The sequence below is a fragment of the Diabrotica virgifera genome, chromosome 1 (assembly GCF_917563875.1).
Source record: "Diabrotica virgifera virgifera chromosome 1, PGI_DIABVI_V3a".
NCBI lineage: Eukaryota > Metazoa > Arthropoda > Insecta > Coleoptera > Chrysomelidae > Diabrotica > Diabrotica virgifera.
The window spans coordinates 48,838,476-48,852,751 of NC_065443.1; the positions used below are offsets into that span (position 1 = coordinate 48,838,476).

Below are 14,276 nucleotides of genomic sequence, written 5' to 3' on the forward strand. Positions count from 1 at the left end.
TTTAGAACTACAATATTTAGCATTTGACGAAGAAGAGGTAACATATAATAAGTATAGCTCGATTACTCTTGGTCCTAAAAAAAATATAAAAAACGGTTTTGTTTATTTATTTAAACGGTACATTTTTGTTAAGTAAAGTTGTTTTGATAAAACGAAAACTTTTGGAGTTATTAGTAGAAAACTTATTAAAATCATTGACTTTTTCGATATAAAACTAAAACTTTCGATAGCGAATAAATCGAAAACTATTAATTTTATCACAAAAATATATAGATCGTTTTTTGCTTAGAATGAATGTTTTTACCAACTTTTGTTGTCAAAACATAATAAAAAATTTTCACCCACCACATGGGGTGGCAACCACCCCCATGGTAAAAGCGCCTGTTGGTATCATATAGATTTTGATCCTTGGACTATCCACTACTTATTCTCAAATTTTCAAGCAAATCAATCCATTCTGTAAAAATTGCGAGGTTTTGTCCTATTTTAAGCTTCATTACTTGAACTATAAGCAGCAAGAGCGACAATAAATCTTATGATTTGGTAGATAACATAACCTGTTCTCACTGTGACACATTATCAGACAGGACCATTACCATTAAAAAGGAACTTGACGCTGTAAGTAAACTTACATATCATCTAGAAAAAAGGTGTCAAGAACAAGAATATCTAATTTTTCTCCTAAAACAATTAAAAGAGAATTCAGATTCACCAAAGATACATACAACGCCATCTACTAGTGCTATTGCAAACTCCAAAACACATTATAAGACCAATTTAAATATTGCCGAAAAAAAGAAAGAAGAACACAAACAAAACTTTATGGGCAGAGCAGCAAAAAGTGAACTGGTAATTACTCAGAAAAAAACTGACGTAAATAAACAAGGGAATTCCCAAACAATAACAAAAACAGATGTTTCGAAAGGACTGCCTTTTGAACAAATCAGATTAAAATTGGATCAGTTCATTAATTTAGTAGAGGACGAAAAACCTACTAACGATGAAATACCTATAAATAAAGCAGAAAATGATCAAGAATGGAAAACTATTAGGCCTAGGCGACATCAGTTTAACGGACGAAGAAAAATTATAGTAGGTAGCAATAGAAATAGCGATGAGGTTAAGGGTGTTCCAAAAATTTCAACTCTACATGTTACAAGAATTAATAAAGAAACTACAACTGACTCTCTAACCGAGTTAATTAAAGTAAATTTTCCTAAAGCAACATGTGAAATGATTCAATCGAAACATCTAACAATTTACTCATCGGTCAAAGTAAATATATGTTCAGGGAACTTCAACAAGGCCATGAATCCCGAAGTTTGGCCTCGCGGAGCTGTTATAAGCCGTTTTTTTACCACAAGAAAAAACAGACAGAAGAAGCTTAGTTTTTGATCCAGATATTACATTATTAAATATCCCAAGTGTTAGTCAGCAGACTGGTTTTAAATTGGATAAGTTAGAAGCATTTAATTCTCCTAATTTTGACACAGTTGGTAAAAATGCTTCAAATATCAATCAAAAAAGTTTTGGCTTACTTCATCAAAATATACAATGTGTATCAACAAGCATTGAAAAACTAGAGTTCTTCCTGCAGTGCGAAGGTCTACATAATGTATGTGTCTGTTTAGCTGAGCACTGAAAATCTAAACAACAACTAGAACTACACCATATAAATGGATTTTCTCTGGCTTCATCTTTCTGCCGTGACCAAGGAGAACATGGAGGGTCTTCAATATATGTGAAAGAGGGTGTGGTTTGGAAGGAACGTTCTAATATATGTTCTCAATCTGAGAAATATTATTTTAAAGTGAGTGCTCTTTTAAATACTATCCAAAATTATTTTCGGTCCCATTTTCCACTACTTAAATGTAAACCTAAAAAATGTACACGTTCGAATTGGTTTACGCAGGAACTGTACAATTTAAGGGATCAGATAAAACTTTTAGAAACGATCTGTCAGCAAAATAATAATCTTAGGCCAGTCCTTCATTTGGCAAAAACAGAATATTCAATTAAATTAAAAGAAGCTAAAAGTAATCACTTCATGAGACAGTTAAACGAATCATCAAATAAAATGAAGTGTATTTGGCATTTAGTAAACTTAACAGTCGGGAAACAAAACAACTCAAAAGTACCTAGTGATGATAATAATAATTTAGCAGACAAATTTAACCACCATTTTGTTGAAATGGCTCCAAAGTTACTTGCCGCTTTGGATCCTACTAAAATAGGTGGGTTTACATCAGCACCAGCATTAAAAAACCGTAATAGTTGTTCTATGTTTTTATATCCAACTAACCCACAGGAAATAACTAGTACAGTCGGAAGTTTTAAATCCAAACACAGTTGTGGTTTTGATCAGATTTCCCTTAAGTTATTAAAACAATGCGTTCACGCTGTCGCAGATCCACTGACGGATATTTGTAATGCCTCTTTTCAACAAGGAATATTTCCTAGTATGTTTAAACTATCTATTGTAATCCCTTTATTCAAAAGTGATGATAAAGATGACCTTAACAGCTACCGTCCCATCAGTCTCTTATCTGTGTTTTCAAAACTCTGGTTTTGAAACTCTGGTTTATGCTAGAATGAACGCATTCCTAAAAAATCATAGTGTCTTGAATAATTTTCAACATGGTTTTACATCTCCTAAGTCTACAACTACAGCTCTTGCAAATTTCGTCAGTGTTGGATGCTTTGGACAGACGGGAGAAGGCATGTGGTTTATTTCTCGATTTGTCCAAGGCTTTTGATACTTTGGATCATAACTTGTTGCTAATAACTTGAGGGGATTGGTATTCGTGATGTAGTTCTAAAATGGTTTACTTCCTACCTAGAAAATAGAAGACAAAAATAAAGATAACATCTAATGGACTTGTAAACGAATCAAACAAATTGGATATCCATTATGGTGTCCCTCAGGGTAGTGTATTGGGTCCTCTACTTTTTATAGTGTATATTAATGATATAGCTTTGGTAACTAATTTACTGAGTGGAGTTAACTTTATCAGTTATGCGGATGATACCAACATTCTAGTCACAGCAACATCCGATCAAAATTTGCAAAATAAAACTACACAGACACTATCCACCATCAACAGTTATTTCTTATCCAACAAACTAGTTTTGAATGAAAAGAAATCAAAGTATATAATTTTCACGTCAAATAATTTACTAAACCATCAAGCCACTATACAAGCAGCAATAGATAAAACAGACTGCACGAAGTTGCTGGGGGTTCTGTTAGACAGTAATTGTAAATGGTCAAACCACATTTCTAAATTTGAAATCCAGATTAAGTAGCACATGCTATGCATTGAGAATTCTTTCACGTCTCTTTAATACATCAATGTTAAAAACAGTATGCTTTGCCCATCTTTACTCAATAGGCAAATATGGCATTGAAGTCTGGGGTTGTACCTCTGAATTAGAGCAGATATTCGTACTTCAGAAAAGAGCTATTAGGATAATGTATAAAATGAAATTTAGAGATTCTTGTAGAGGCATCTTTAGACATAACAATATTCTTACAATTCCTGGTCTGTATATATTTTCGTGTATAATGTATTTACATTGCAAAATTTATGAATTCAATAAATTTCAATTTAACCATGTGTATTCAACAAGATTCAGAGACAATCACTTTATGTTTCCACAACATCGTTCTGTTTTGTTGGAAGGTAGCACACATTATGCAGCCATAAGTTTCTTTAACAAATTGCCAATAGATATACGAATGAATTTACATCAGCCAAACTTTCGGAGGTGTGTACATCAATACATTTGTGAGCTAGAGCCATATTAACTAAAAATAACTTTTAAGTATGTTTTATCATATTCATTAATTTATATACTTTTAAGACGTATGTCTGTAACTTTGACTTGTCTCATACATGTACTTTGTATAATGTCGCATGTGATCAATAAATTTGACTTAACTTGACTTAACTTGACGTTTCCTCGTATCCCATACATTCTCCAAAATGAAAATTAAGGTATGTACTCCCGCACACATGCTGCGTAGTGCGGCGAAGCTCCATCCTGCATGAAATGACGAATGTTCCCGAGTGTTGGATCTTTGTCCATTTGCCCACGTAAATCTCTAAGCATTTTCAGATAACTTTGGCTAGTCACGTTACTCTAAAAAAATACGGACCAATGAGACTTCCCGCATGGATGCCTGGCCTCACACACATCTCAGACAGGTTTAAATCTTCTTCAATGAAGACGTGAGGATTCTGCTTGTTCCAGTACACGCAGTTGTGCGCGATTGAACGTACCGTTCAGCTTGAAGGTTGCTTCATCCGACCAAAAAATGGAACGCTTAGAACTGCGCATCATCCTGACTGCATCCGATGTACCACCCACCAAATTTCAATCTGTGGTCTCTCCCAAAGTCTCTCCAAGTCTCTTCCAAAATGAAAGATTCTGTGGTTCTATACAGAGGAGAAATAAAAATGCAAGGAAGTGACGACAGCTAAGCGAATTCCAAGTTAAAGTATTTATTATGTAAGTCTAAGTATAAAAATGGTGTGCAAGTACTTGGAAGGGAAACGAGAAACGACCGTGCGCGAGTCGCGGAGAAATATTACAACTATCTTAAATAATTCATATTGTCAATTGAAATTGTCAAATTGACGTATATTTCATACCTTCTGTCACTGAAGCAGAAAAATTATATATTGCTCCACAATATTGATATGATATGCAATTATTATATAAAGGTAAATTTAATTAATTGTATTTTGAGTGCAGTACTGCATTTTAATAACTAATTTTATTTACTACATGCAATTGTTCACGTTTTCATAACATAACCTGAATCTTATTTTTTCTTGTTGCTATTTTTTTGGACTATGGCCTTGACAATTATCCAGTAACCAGGACTAATATAATTGGCCAATATAATTAAAAGTGCGAATAAAAGTACAGAGCGAAGAAATAGGGGTCGCTTTGCCGAACTTGCACGGTCCCTATACATTTTTATATTTATTATGTTTTTTATAGATTTTAAACATGCATACGACAGTCAATAAACTGAGGAGTGCTACAAGAGTCCCGGAGAATACTTATTAGAAATACCAGAAAAGCTTATAATACTAGTGAGAATGACGCATTGGAACACATAAAATAAAGGAACAGTGGAAGAACCCTTCTCGGCAGTTCACAATGAATAAAGGTTTAAAACAAGGGAAAGATCAATTATTATGAATACAAACAGATTGAAACTAGCAAGGAATAGTGTACAGCATACAGGGATAATGTGGTGAAACTGACGGAAACGAAAAAACATCTAGATAGTCCATAATGTGGTGAGACCGCTCCCGTCTGAAAAACATTTCTAATTCGTTTTCTCTGCGGATTCATATCCAAAAATATCCCCTTTAAACAAATCTGAAGGGTTCCGAACGGAACTCTTGGGCAGAAATGGTTTAAACAACTTTTTTAAACAAATATTGTTGTTGTGTTGTTGTGATTTTTCTCAAAAATTGACAGTTTTCGAGTTATAGGTGATTTAAAATCTAAAAAATGCGAAAATACGCATTTTCAATGCTTAAAAACTCATATTTAAATTAGTATTTTTAAGGGTACCAGTAACTTGGATTAAAGTTTAAACATTCCTTTTCAATATTCCGAAGAGTGATCGGGTAGATCGCTAGACCGTAGTTTTTTAATTGCTAATTATGCAGGTCCATCCGATTTTTTTGGCCGGTGCGGCGAGCTCTATTTAAAAAATCTCCTATCCTGCGAAAAATACTTTTATTAGATTTTTTGGGACATTCTAAATAAAATAAGTTTCTTGACGTTTTTCTCAAAAGTTACTAGTTTTAAAGCTATAAGCGATTTGAAATGCGAAAATGTGTTTTTTTGTCATTTTTCGGATTTTAAATCGCTTATAACTTTAAAACTATTAACTTTTGAGAAAAATGTCAAGACACTTATTTTATTTATAATATCCCAAAGAATCTAGAAAAAATATTTTTCGGAGGAAAATAGGAGATTTTTGAAAATACTGCGCGCCGCACCGTCAAAAACCGGATGGACACGCATGATTAACAATTAAGAACCTGCGGTCTAAATTGAAATTAGACCCGATCACTCTTTGGAATCTGGAAAAGAAATATTTAAACTTTAATCCAAGGTATTGGTACCCTTAAAAATACTAATTTAAATATGAGTTTTTAAGCCTCGAAAATTCATATTTTTGCATTTTTTTAGATTTTAAATCGCCTGTAACTCGAAAACTGCCAATTTTTTAAAAAAATCACAGGATACCTTTCTTGTTTAGAATGACCAAAGAAACCTAAAAATATATTTTTTGGAGTAATAAGAGGTGATCTTATTTATTTATTTAAAACAATTATTTAAACAATTTCTGCCCAAAAATTCCGTCCGGCACCCTTCAGATTTGTTTAAAGGAGATATTTTTGAATATGAATCCGCAGAGAAACCGAGTTAGAAATGTTTTTCTGACGGGAGCGGTCTCACCACATGGACTAAGAAAAAGTTTTTCAACAATTTGAAGAAGTTAAAAAATATGTACTAAAGGTAAACCAAACTAAAACGCAATATATGAAAATGAAAGAAGACATAACCAGTGATAGCAAATGTATCAAAATCAGAGGAGCAAAGGCTGTCTAAAATTTTGAAAAAGTAACAGAACCTAAATACTTGGGAATGTCAATAACTAACAAGGAAAAGTACGGAAAAGAGATAGTTAAAAGATTAATGATGGGAGCAGAGTGCGATAGGGTCACTAGATTTAAAACTAAAAGCAAAAAAATGTCAATAACATCCATACTGTGATTCTACGAGACAGTAATCAGTCTCACCGTGATTTATGCAAGCGAAACGTGGATTATGAACGAGCAGGAAGAAAAGCAAGTTTATCAATAAATGAAAAAGAAAGTTTCTCAAAAAATCCAAGACTTTTCGTCGAAAGAAACTGCATTCTGGTTACATTCGCAATCTCCGGCTTTATAAGTACGGTGACGACTAATATAGAAGAAAGTAGAAAGGACAACGGTCACGTATCTACTCTCTTTTCGTCTAAGAAAAAGTGCGGAAAAACAGTTTCGAGTACTCAAAAATCTGAGTAAGGAAGAACAAGGGGAAAGGCAGTTTTGTTTTAATTTGATTCAGAGTTGGACCACCATCTACAGATAGCTATTTCTGCATCTTATGCTTCATCAGTGTAGCTATGCAGGCCAAACTCTGAAACAAAAATCAACAAGCCTGTCCTTTTAAGGGAAATCACCGCGATGCACTAATTCCATCTTTGAGACGCAAAACAGCGACATCTCTAGTAAAACTAGGAAGATGACGAAAAGATGCAGATGCAAAGTTAACTGTAATGAAACAATTAACATAATTGAAATAAAACAATATACAATGTTTTAAATCCAAAACTTTCCGTCGAAAGAAACTGCTTACTGGTTACATCCTGAATCTCCGGCTTTATAAGCAGGGAGACGACGAATATAGAAGAAAGTAGAAAGGACAACGGTCAAGTATTCTTTTCGTCGTCTTCCTAGTTTTACTAGAGATGTCGCTGTTTTGCGTCTCAAAGGTGGAATTACTGCATCGCGGTGATTTCTCTTAAAAGGCGGCTTGTTGATTTTTGTTTCAGAGTTGCGACTGCATAGCTACACTGATGAAGCATGAGATGCAGAAATATCTATCTGTAGATGGTGGTTTAACTCTGAATTAAATTAAAACAAAACTGACTTTCCCCATTGTTCTTCTTTACTCAGATTTTTGACTACACGAAACTGCCTTTCGGCACTTTTTCCTAGACAAAAAGGAAGTACCGTGACCGTTGTCCTTTCTACTTTCTTCTATATTCGTCGTCTCCGTGCTTATAAAGCCGGAGATTAAGGATGTAACCAGAAAGCAGTTTCTTTCGACGAAAAGTCTTGGTTTTAAAATATTGTTTATTGTTTTATTCCAATTATTTTAATTGATTAATTACAGTAAACTTTGCATCTGGGTCTTTTCGTCGTCTTCCTAATTTTACTAGAGATGTCGCTGTTTTGCGTCCCAAAGGTGGAATTAGTGCATCGCGGTGATTTCCTTTAAAAAGCAGGCTTGTTGATTTTTGTTTCAGAGTTTGGCCTGCATAGCTACACTGATCAAGCATAAGATGCAGAAATAGTTATCTGTAGATGGTGGTCCAACTCTGAATCTAATTAAAATAAAACTGCCTTTCCCTCTTTTCTATTTCACTCAGATTTTTGAGTACTCGAAACTATCTTTCGGCACTTTTTCCTAGAAGGGAAAGAGAAAAATTTTCTGAGAAATATAAACGGCAGAGAATATGGACGTCCAAAGAAGATATGGTTTAGCAAGACTTGGCCAAAAGAGGCATGAGAGATTGCACAGAAAATGTAGGGAACTGGAGAAAGTGAAGGGAAATGAGCAAATTTTTGGAAGCTACCTACAAGGCCTGTAACGCTGTTGTATGATATATACTGACTTATGACGCAGAAACTTTAACATTTGCTAAGAAGTACAGTGGAACCTCGATAACTCGGATTAATCGGGACCGCGGCCGATCCGGGTTATCGAAAATCCGGGTTAGCCGGAGAGCATTGTAAAAATTAATAAAATACGGTATACTTGTAGATAAAGTCCATTTTAATTAAAATAACAAGAAATATATATGCACAATACACATCTAACTTACCTATAGTTGTATAGAATATAGTATAGATAGTATAGAAGTATAGAGTATTGTTCATTTCTAGGTAAAAAAACTCAGTCAGTTTCATCGGAACGATGTTATATTATTTAAGAACAGTGGCTCTTTCATTGTTTAAAAGACCATTGTAAGAATTTTTTAAAAGACAGTTGGAAATAAATAAAAGAATAATAGGTGCCTGTTGTTTGCGATAGCCCGAGAATAATGAATGTCGCTCTACCGCCGCAGCCGTGTGCTATGAGTCATTTTTACTATCGTATAATTACACAAATACCCATTATCTCTCAAATATATTATGGTCTAAGCGAAGTTTTATCAATGGAACTCGATATTTTTAAGACATTCCAAAAGAAGCTACAGAAAAAATGTTTTAACATAATAAATACATTTTTAATATTGAATTGTTTGTCTGATGAAAATCGGTCCGGGTTAGCCGGACTTCCGGGTTATCGGGGGCCGACTTATCGAGGTTCCACTGTATGTGAAAAAATCAAAGTGACTCAACAAATCGTAGTCATGTAGATATTAAAGGTAAAAGGGACGAGACGTAGCGATAATGATGGATGCTACGCGGGTTAAATGAATAATGAAGTTACAGGCTGTCTGATGATGATGATTAGTAAATTGTTTTGTTAGTAACATTTTTTTGAAAATCGAAAGCACATTTGATAAAACCGCCGTAAAATCAGTTATAAAGAAAGAAAAGTATCAATTGATGACACAATGAAGTGTAATATGTTAGTATCATTAGAGACAGTATTTGCGATAAAGATACTCTGAAATATCCTAATATCAAAAGATCAATGAATATAAATAATGATCAAGTAGAACGAACAGATAAAGAATGAAAGGAGAAATGCGGTAGTTTTCTAATAATATATTATATAGAATGTACAAAAATGGACTTTATATCTTACCTCACTGATCTTCTTGACATCCTTTCTTGATTCCGGAATAAAGAAAATTGTGTAAAGAATACTAGGTATATGTAATCCGATCGTAATCAGATACATTGTTTCATAACTTGTAGCGTATAAAACACGCGATGCTATCATTTTGGCAACAAAACCTGATGACATCATTACAAATTCAAAAGTGGCTAATCTGAAAATATAAAGTTTTTTAATAAGTAGTTGAAAACTTATTTGTTTCCAACGATGTAAATTTCAAAGTGTTCGTGCAATAAAATCTTTCTTCGCGTTTATTTATTAACAAAAACCTAAAAAATGAAAGAAAAGTCTGTCATTAGAGAAAGTCTCGCCGAAAAATCTCCTCGCTCTTTGAATCGCAAATATTAACTTGAAGAACCAGAAATTGCCACAGCGATTGCGAAAGCTTAAAATAAGTGTAACAATATATTCGACATATCAACCTAGTATACCTGTTCCTGTTACCTAGTGCGTAAAGAAATAAAAGTTTTTATCGTGTTACTCTTATATTTTACGTACTAAAAAGAAACTCCGAATAATACAGTCCATTCAAAAACTCCAGAAATTACATCAACAACCCCAGAGAAGACAAGGTGATTGAAGATTCACAAGAACGGAATAACACAATTCAATTTCAAGCCGTCTGCCTTTTCTAGAATAAGGAACAAATTTCATATTATACCACTACATTAACATTTGTTATTTTAAGAGCTAAAAAATGAAGACACTGTATGCTATAATCTTATGAGACATTATATCTTGAGGAATACTAAAGTAAAGAAAGGTTGAAAATAAAAAAAACGCAAAAAAGAGAACGAAATTGTACATAGATGAATCAAGCTTTTTACAAATTGTATTAATAACAGCTTCATACAGAAGCACCAAGAGTTAATGGAAAGGATAATAGATCGTAAACAGAAACGTAAACATATAAACGTACATAATCATTTAATTTTCCATCGTTAGGTCTCAAGCTCAAGGGAGGTGCTTCTAGCCTTTGATAATAAATGTTTTCCATCCTTTCCTGTTCTTTGCCACTTGTGTTGATTCTTGCTAAGATTTGCACTTGATTTCTAATATCTCTGTTACGTCGCTGTTCCACTCTCTTATTGGTCTGCCTCTTCTGTTTTTTTGTATTGGTTTAGCTTTCCATATTCTTTACACTTGTCTGTTTCTGCTCATTTGTTTTAAATGGCCGAAACATGCTAATGTATTCTCCTAAATTGTATCAAGTAACGGTTTGATTTTAATTATGTTTCCTATTTCTTCATTTTCTGAGTCTGTAATATGTCCTTTTGGCCCCTATTGTTCTGTGGTGTATTCTGTTTAAGATCAGTTTTTTGCTTCATATATCAGTGTTGGCGTATACATTGCTTCATATTTAGTATCTTTGTACTTTCTAGTTAGTTATTGAGATCATCATCGACACTTCCTCTGTTATTTATAAGTGTTTCTAGGTATTTTTATATGTTTGATTGCATTATTTTTTGTTGATCGATCTCCACTTCAATTAGGTTATCCGTTTCTTTTGTTCTTATTATTTTCATTATCCGCGTTTTCTTTTTATTTACATTTCATTCATTCATTATAGTCTAGGCGCCAAATAGAGGTCACCGTGTCCTTTTCAATTCTGATGGATAAACTCAACGGTTTCTTATAGATTTTTGGCTGCTGATTACGAATTTCGGGGGTTGATTTCGATCCGTGTGGTCAAAAAATTGTTATAAACAAAAAATTAATTGTTTATAAATTGTTTATAAGGCTCTGACTCATAAACTAAAAGAGTTCAAAAAAATTTTTCAAATAAAATTTGTTCCTTAATAAAAAACGAAGGAAAAACGTTTACTAAACTTAAATCCAACAATTATAACTTAAGATATTGTAAAATTAGTGCACAATGCAAATTGCAGATTTCAAAATAACTATTTTTCAAAGCTTTATCGACCGTAACTCGGCTTCTACGTAAGCAAATGAGCTTTAGAAGGTTTCATTTTAATAGACTTCCAAACAGAGTTTGTTAAATTACTTGATCTTAATTTTTTTTTAAGTTATACCCATTTGAAGTTATAATTTTCTTAAAAAAATTGTACATTAATTTGTTTATAAGGGTTTCAAGCAAATTTGAGCTACAAACATTTATACTTTAATTAACAATAATGATAGAAGAATTCAAAAGGAACAATTTGAGCTTATAAAAATGTTCGTAAATTTATTTTTGGCCAAGATGTCGATATTTAAATGGCGCGCTACGAGGCGCAAGATTGGCTCACAGCGTAAAGGTTCACGCGCTAACTTCTCAATGCAAATGATAATTTCTATTTATACATATATTGTATATATACGTTCATTCATTTTTTATTTTTGAAGATCCTAATAAAGTTTTATCATATAATTTTTATAGTTAAATAATCATACTCGTATCTCGTATCACCTTTAATTCTGTTTAATTTGTCTTCTATTTTTTGTACATACTAAATGAGAAAAGAAACCATTAAAACTAATATTTCAGAATTACTATTATTATATTACTATTTTTACAGACACTTTCTTTCATACATCTGCATCGAGATATACATACAGGGAATCTCAGCTTTTTTACATCTGCATAAGATTTTAGAGCAATTTTTACAGACACATGGTGGCACTAACTCTGATCTTGAAGGCATTAAAATTAAAACTTTTGTGGCTTCAAAGTTTCGTTATCTATATAATATCCATATACAAGTGGATTAAGTTCTTTTGCAGTGTCTTACAGGCACGTTAATTGTGTGTACACCACATAAAATGCTCGTTTTATATGCAATTGGATTGAGTTTGATGTTGGTAGCATATCTTGCAAACTTTGTTTAGAAGTCTATTAGTTAGGCTTTAAAATGAGACCGTGAAAAGCTCATTTCAATGCACAAAAGCTGAGTTACCATCGATAAAGCGTCGAAAAATACTTACTTGACTGTGAGCCGATCTTGCGCCTTATAGCTCGCCATTAAAATATCGACATCTTGGCCAAAAATAAACATACGAACATTTTCGTAAGCTAAAATTGTTCCTTTTTAGTTCTTCTATCGTTATTGTTAATTAAAGTATAAATGTCTATAGCTCAAATTTGCTTGAAACCCTTATAAACAAATTGGTGTACAATTTTTTTAAGAAAATTATAACTTCAAACGGGTATAACTTTAAAACAAATGAATATAAAGTAATGTGTAAAAGCCGATTTACGATCAATAAAGCTTCGAAAAATACTTATTTTGCAGTTTGCAATTTGCATGGTGCACTAATTTTACAATATCTTGAGTTTTAATTGTTGGATTTAAGTTTAGTAAAGGTTTTTTTCTTCGTTTTTTATTAGGGAACAAATTTTATTTGAAATATTTTTTTATCTCTTTTAGTTTATGAGCCAGAGCCTTATAAACAATTTATAAACAATTAAATTGTTTATTACAATTTTTTTACTACTTGGATCGAAATCCACCCTCGAAATTCGTAATCAGCAGCTAAAAATCCATAAGAAACCGTTGAGTTTGTCCATCAGAATTGAAAAGGACACGGTGACCCCTCGGGCGCCTAGACTATTAAGCATCACAATCCCTAGGGATTATAGTTAGCCATGGCGTTTAAAATCCTATTCTCGGGTGAGGTGGATTACCCATCTATGTCATTTATAGCTTGCTAGCTTCGAGGCTCAAACTTCCATGTAGCTATTTTCCGGTGGATTTTCTTCTCTTAATGGAAAGAACCACACATTTGCCAGACTGTCACACTGTCACATAGAATGTGCTTTGTTGTTTCTTCTTCCAGGTGATAGTATGGTATAGTTAGACCCAAACCCAGACATCCAAAGTGAAAGTTATCCTTCAACACCAAATTGTTCTATATGGTCCACATAATGTTCAGAAAAAAGTCACACCATTTTGAGCGTCGGGTTTGGGGGGAGAGGGGGAGAAAACAGCAAATTCGTAGTTTTTTACGTTTTTCGTCAATATTTCTAAAACTAAGCGGTTTAGCATGAACAACCTTCTACACAAAATTGTTCTACATTAAATTTTAAATAAAAAAGGCCCTATGCATAACCCTTCTAAAATGAACGGTTCCAAAGTTACGGAGGTAGTATAGTATAATTGGTCCAAAAACGACCTAACCCAGACATCCAAAGTAAAAGTTTTCCTTCAACACCAAATTGTTCTATATGGTCTACATATTGCTCAGTAAAAAGTTACACCATTTTGAGCGTCCGGTTTGGGGGGATATGGGGGAGAAGTCGGGAAATTAGTAGTTTTTTTAAGTTTTTCGTCAATATTTCTAAAACTATGCTTTAGCGTAAGGAATGTTCTATAGAAAAATGTTCTATGTAAAACTTAAAACAAAAAAGGTTCTATACATAATTGTTATAAAATCAACGGTTCCAGAGTTACAGAGGGTGAAAAGTGGAGGTTTTTGATACTTTTTATATTCACCGATTTCTCCCCCCTCTGCCCCTCAAACCCGACGCTCAAAATGGTGTGACATTTTTCTGAACATTATGTGGACCATATAGAACAATTTGGTGTTGGAGGATAACTTTCACTTTGGATGTCTGGGTTTTTGGTATAGTTATATCATAAATATTGCCCAAAAAATATAAAAAGTATCGAAAACCTCGACTT

The 14,276-nt window shown here is 33.2% G+C and overlaps 1 protein-coding gene across 1 annotated transcript in view; it reads right to left on the bottom strand.

Annotated features, from left to right (window-relative positions):
- Positions 1-14,276, bottom strand: part of LOC114324750 (proton-coupled folate transporter) — a 68,524-nt gene that overhangs the window by 15,080 nt on the left and 39,168 nt on the right. Inside the window, exon 4 of the mRNA XM_028272581.2 lies at positions 9,622-9,808. Coding sequence (XP_028128382.2) covers positions 9,622-9,808 — 187 coding nt within the window. The remainder of the gene's footprint in view (positions 1-9,621; positions 9,809-14,276) is intronic.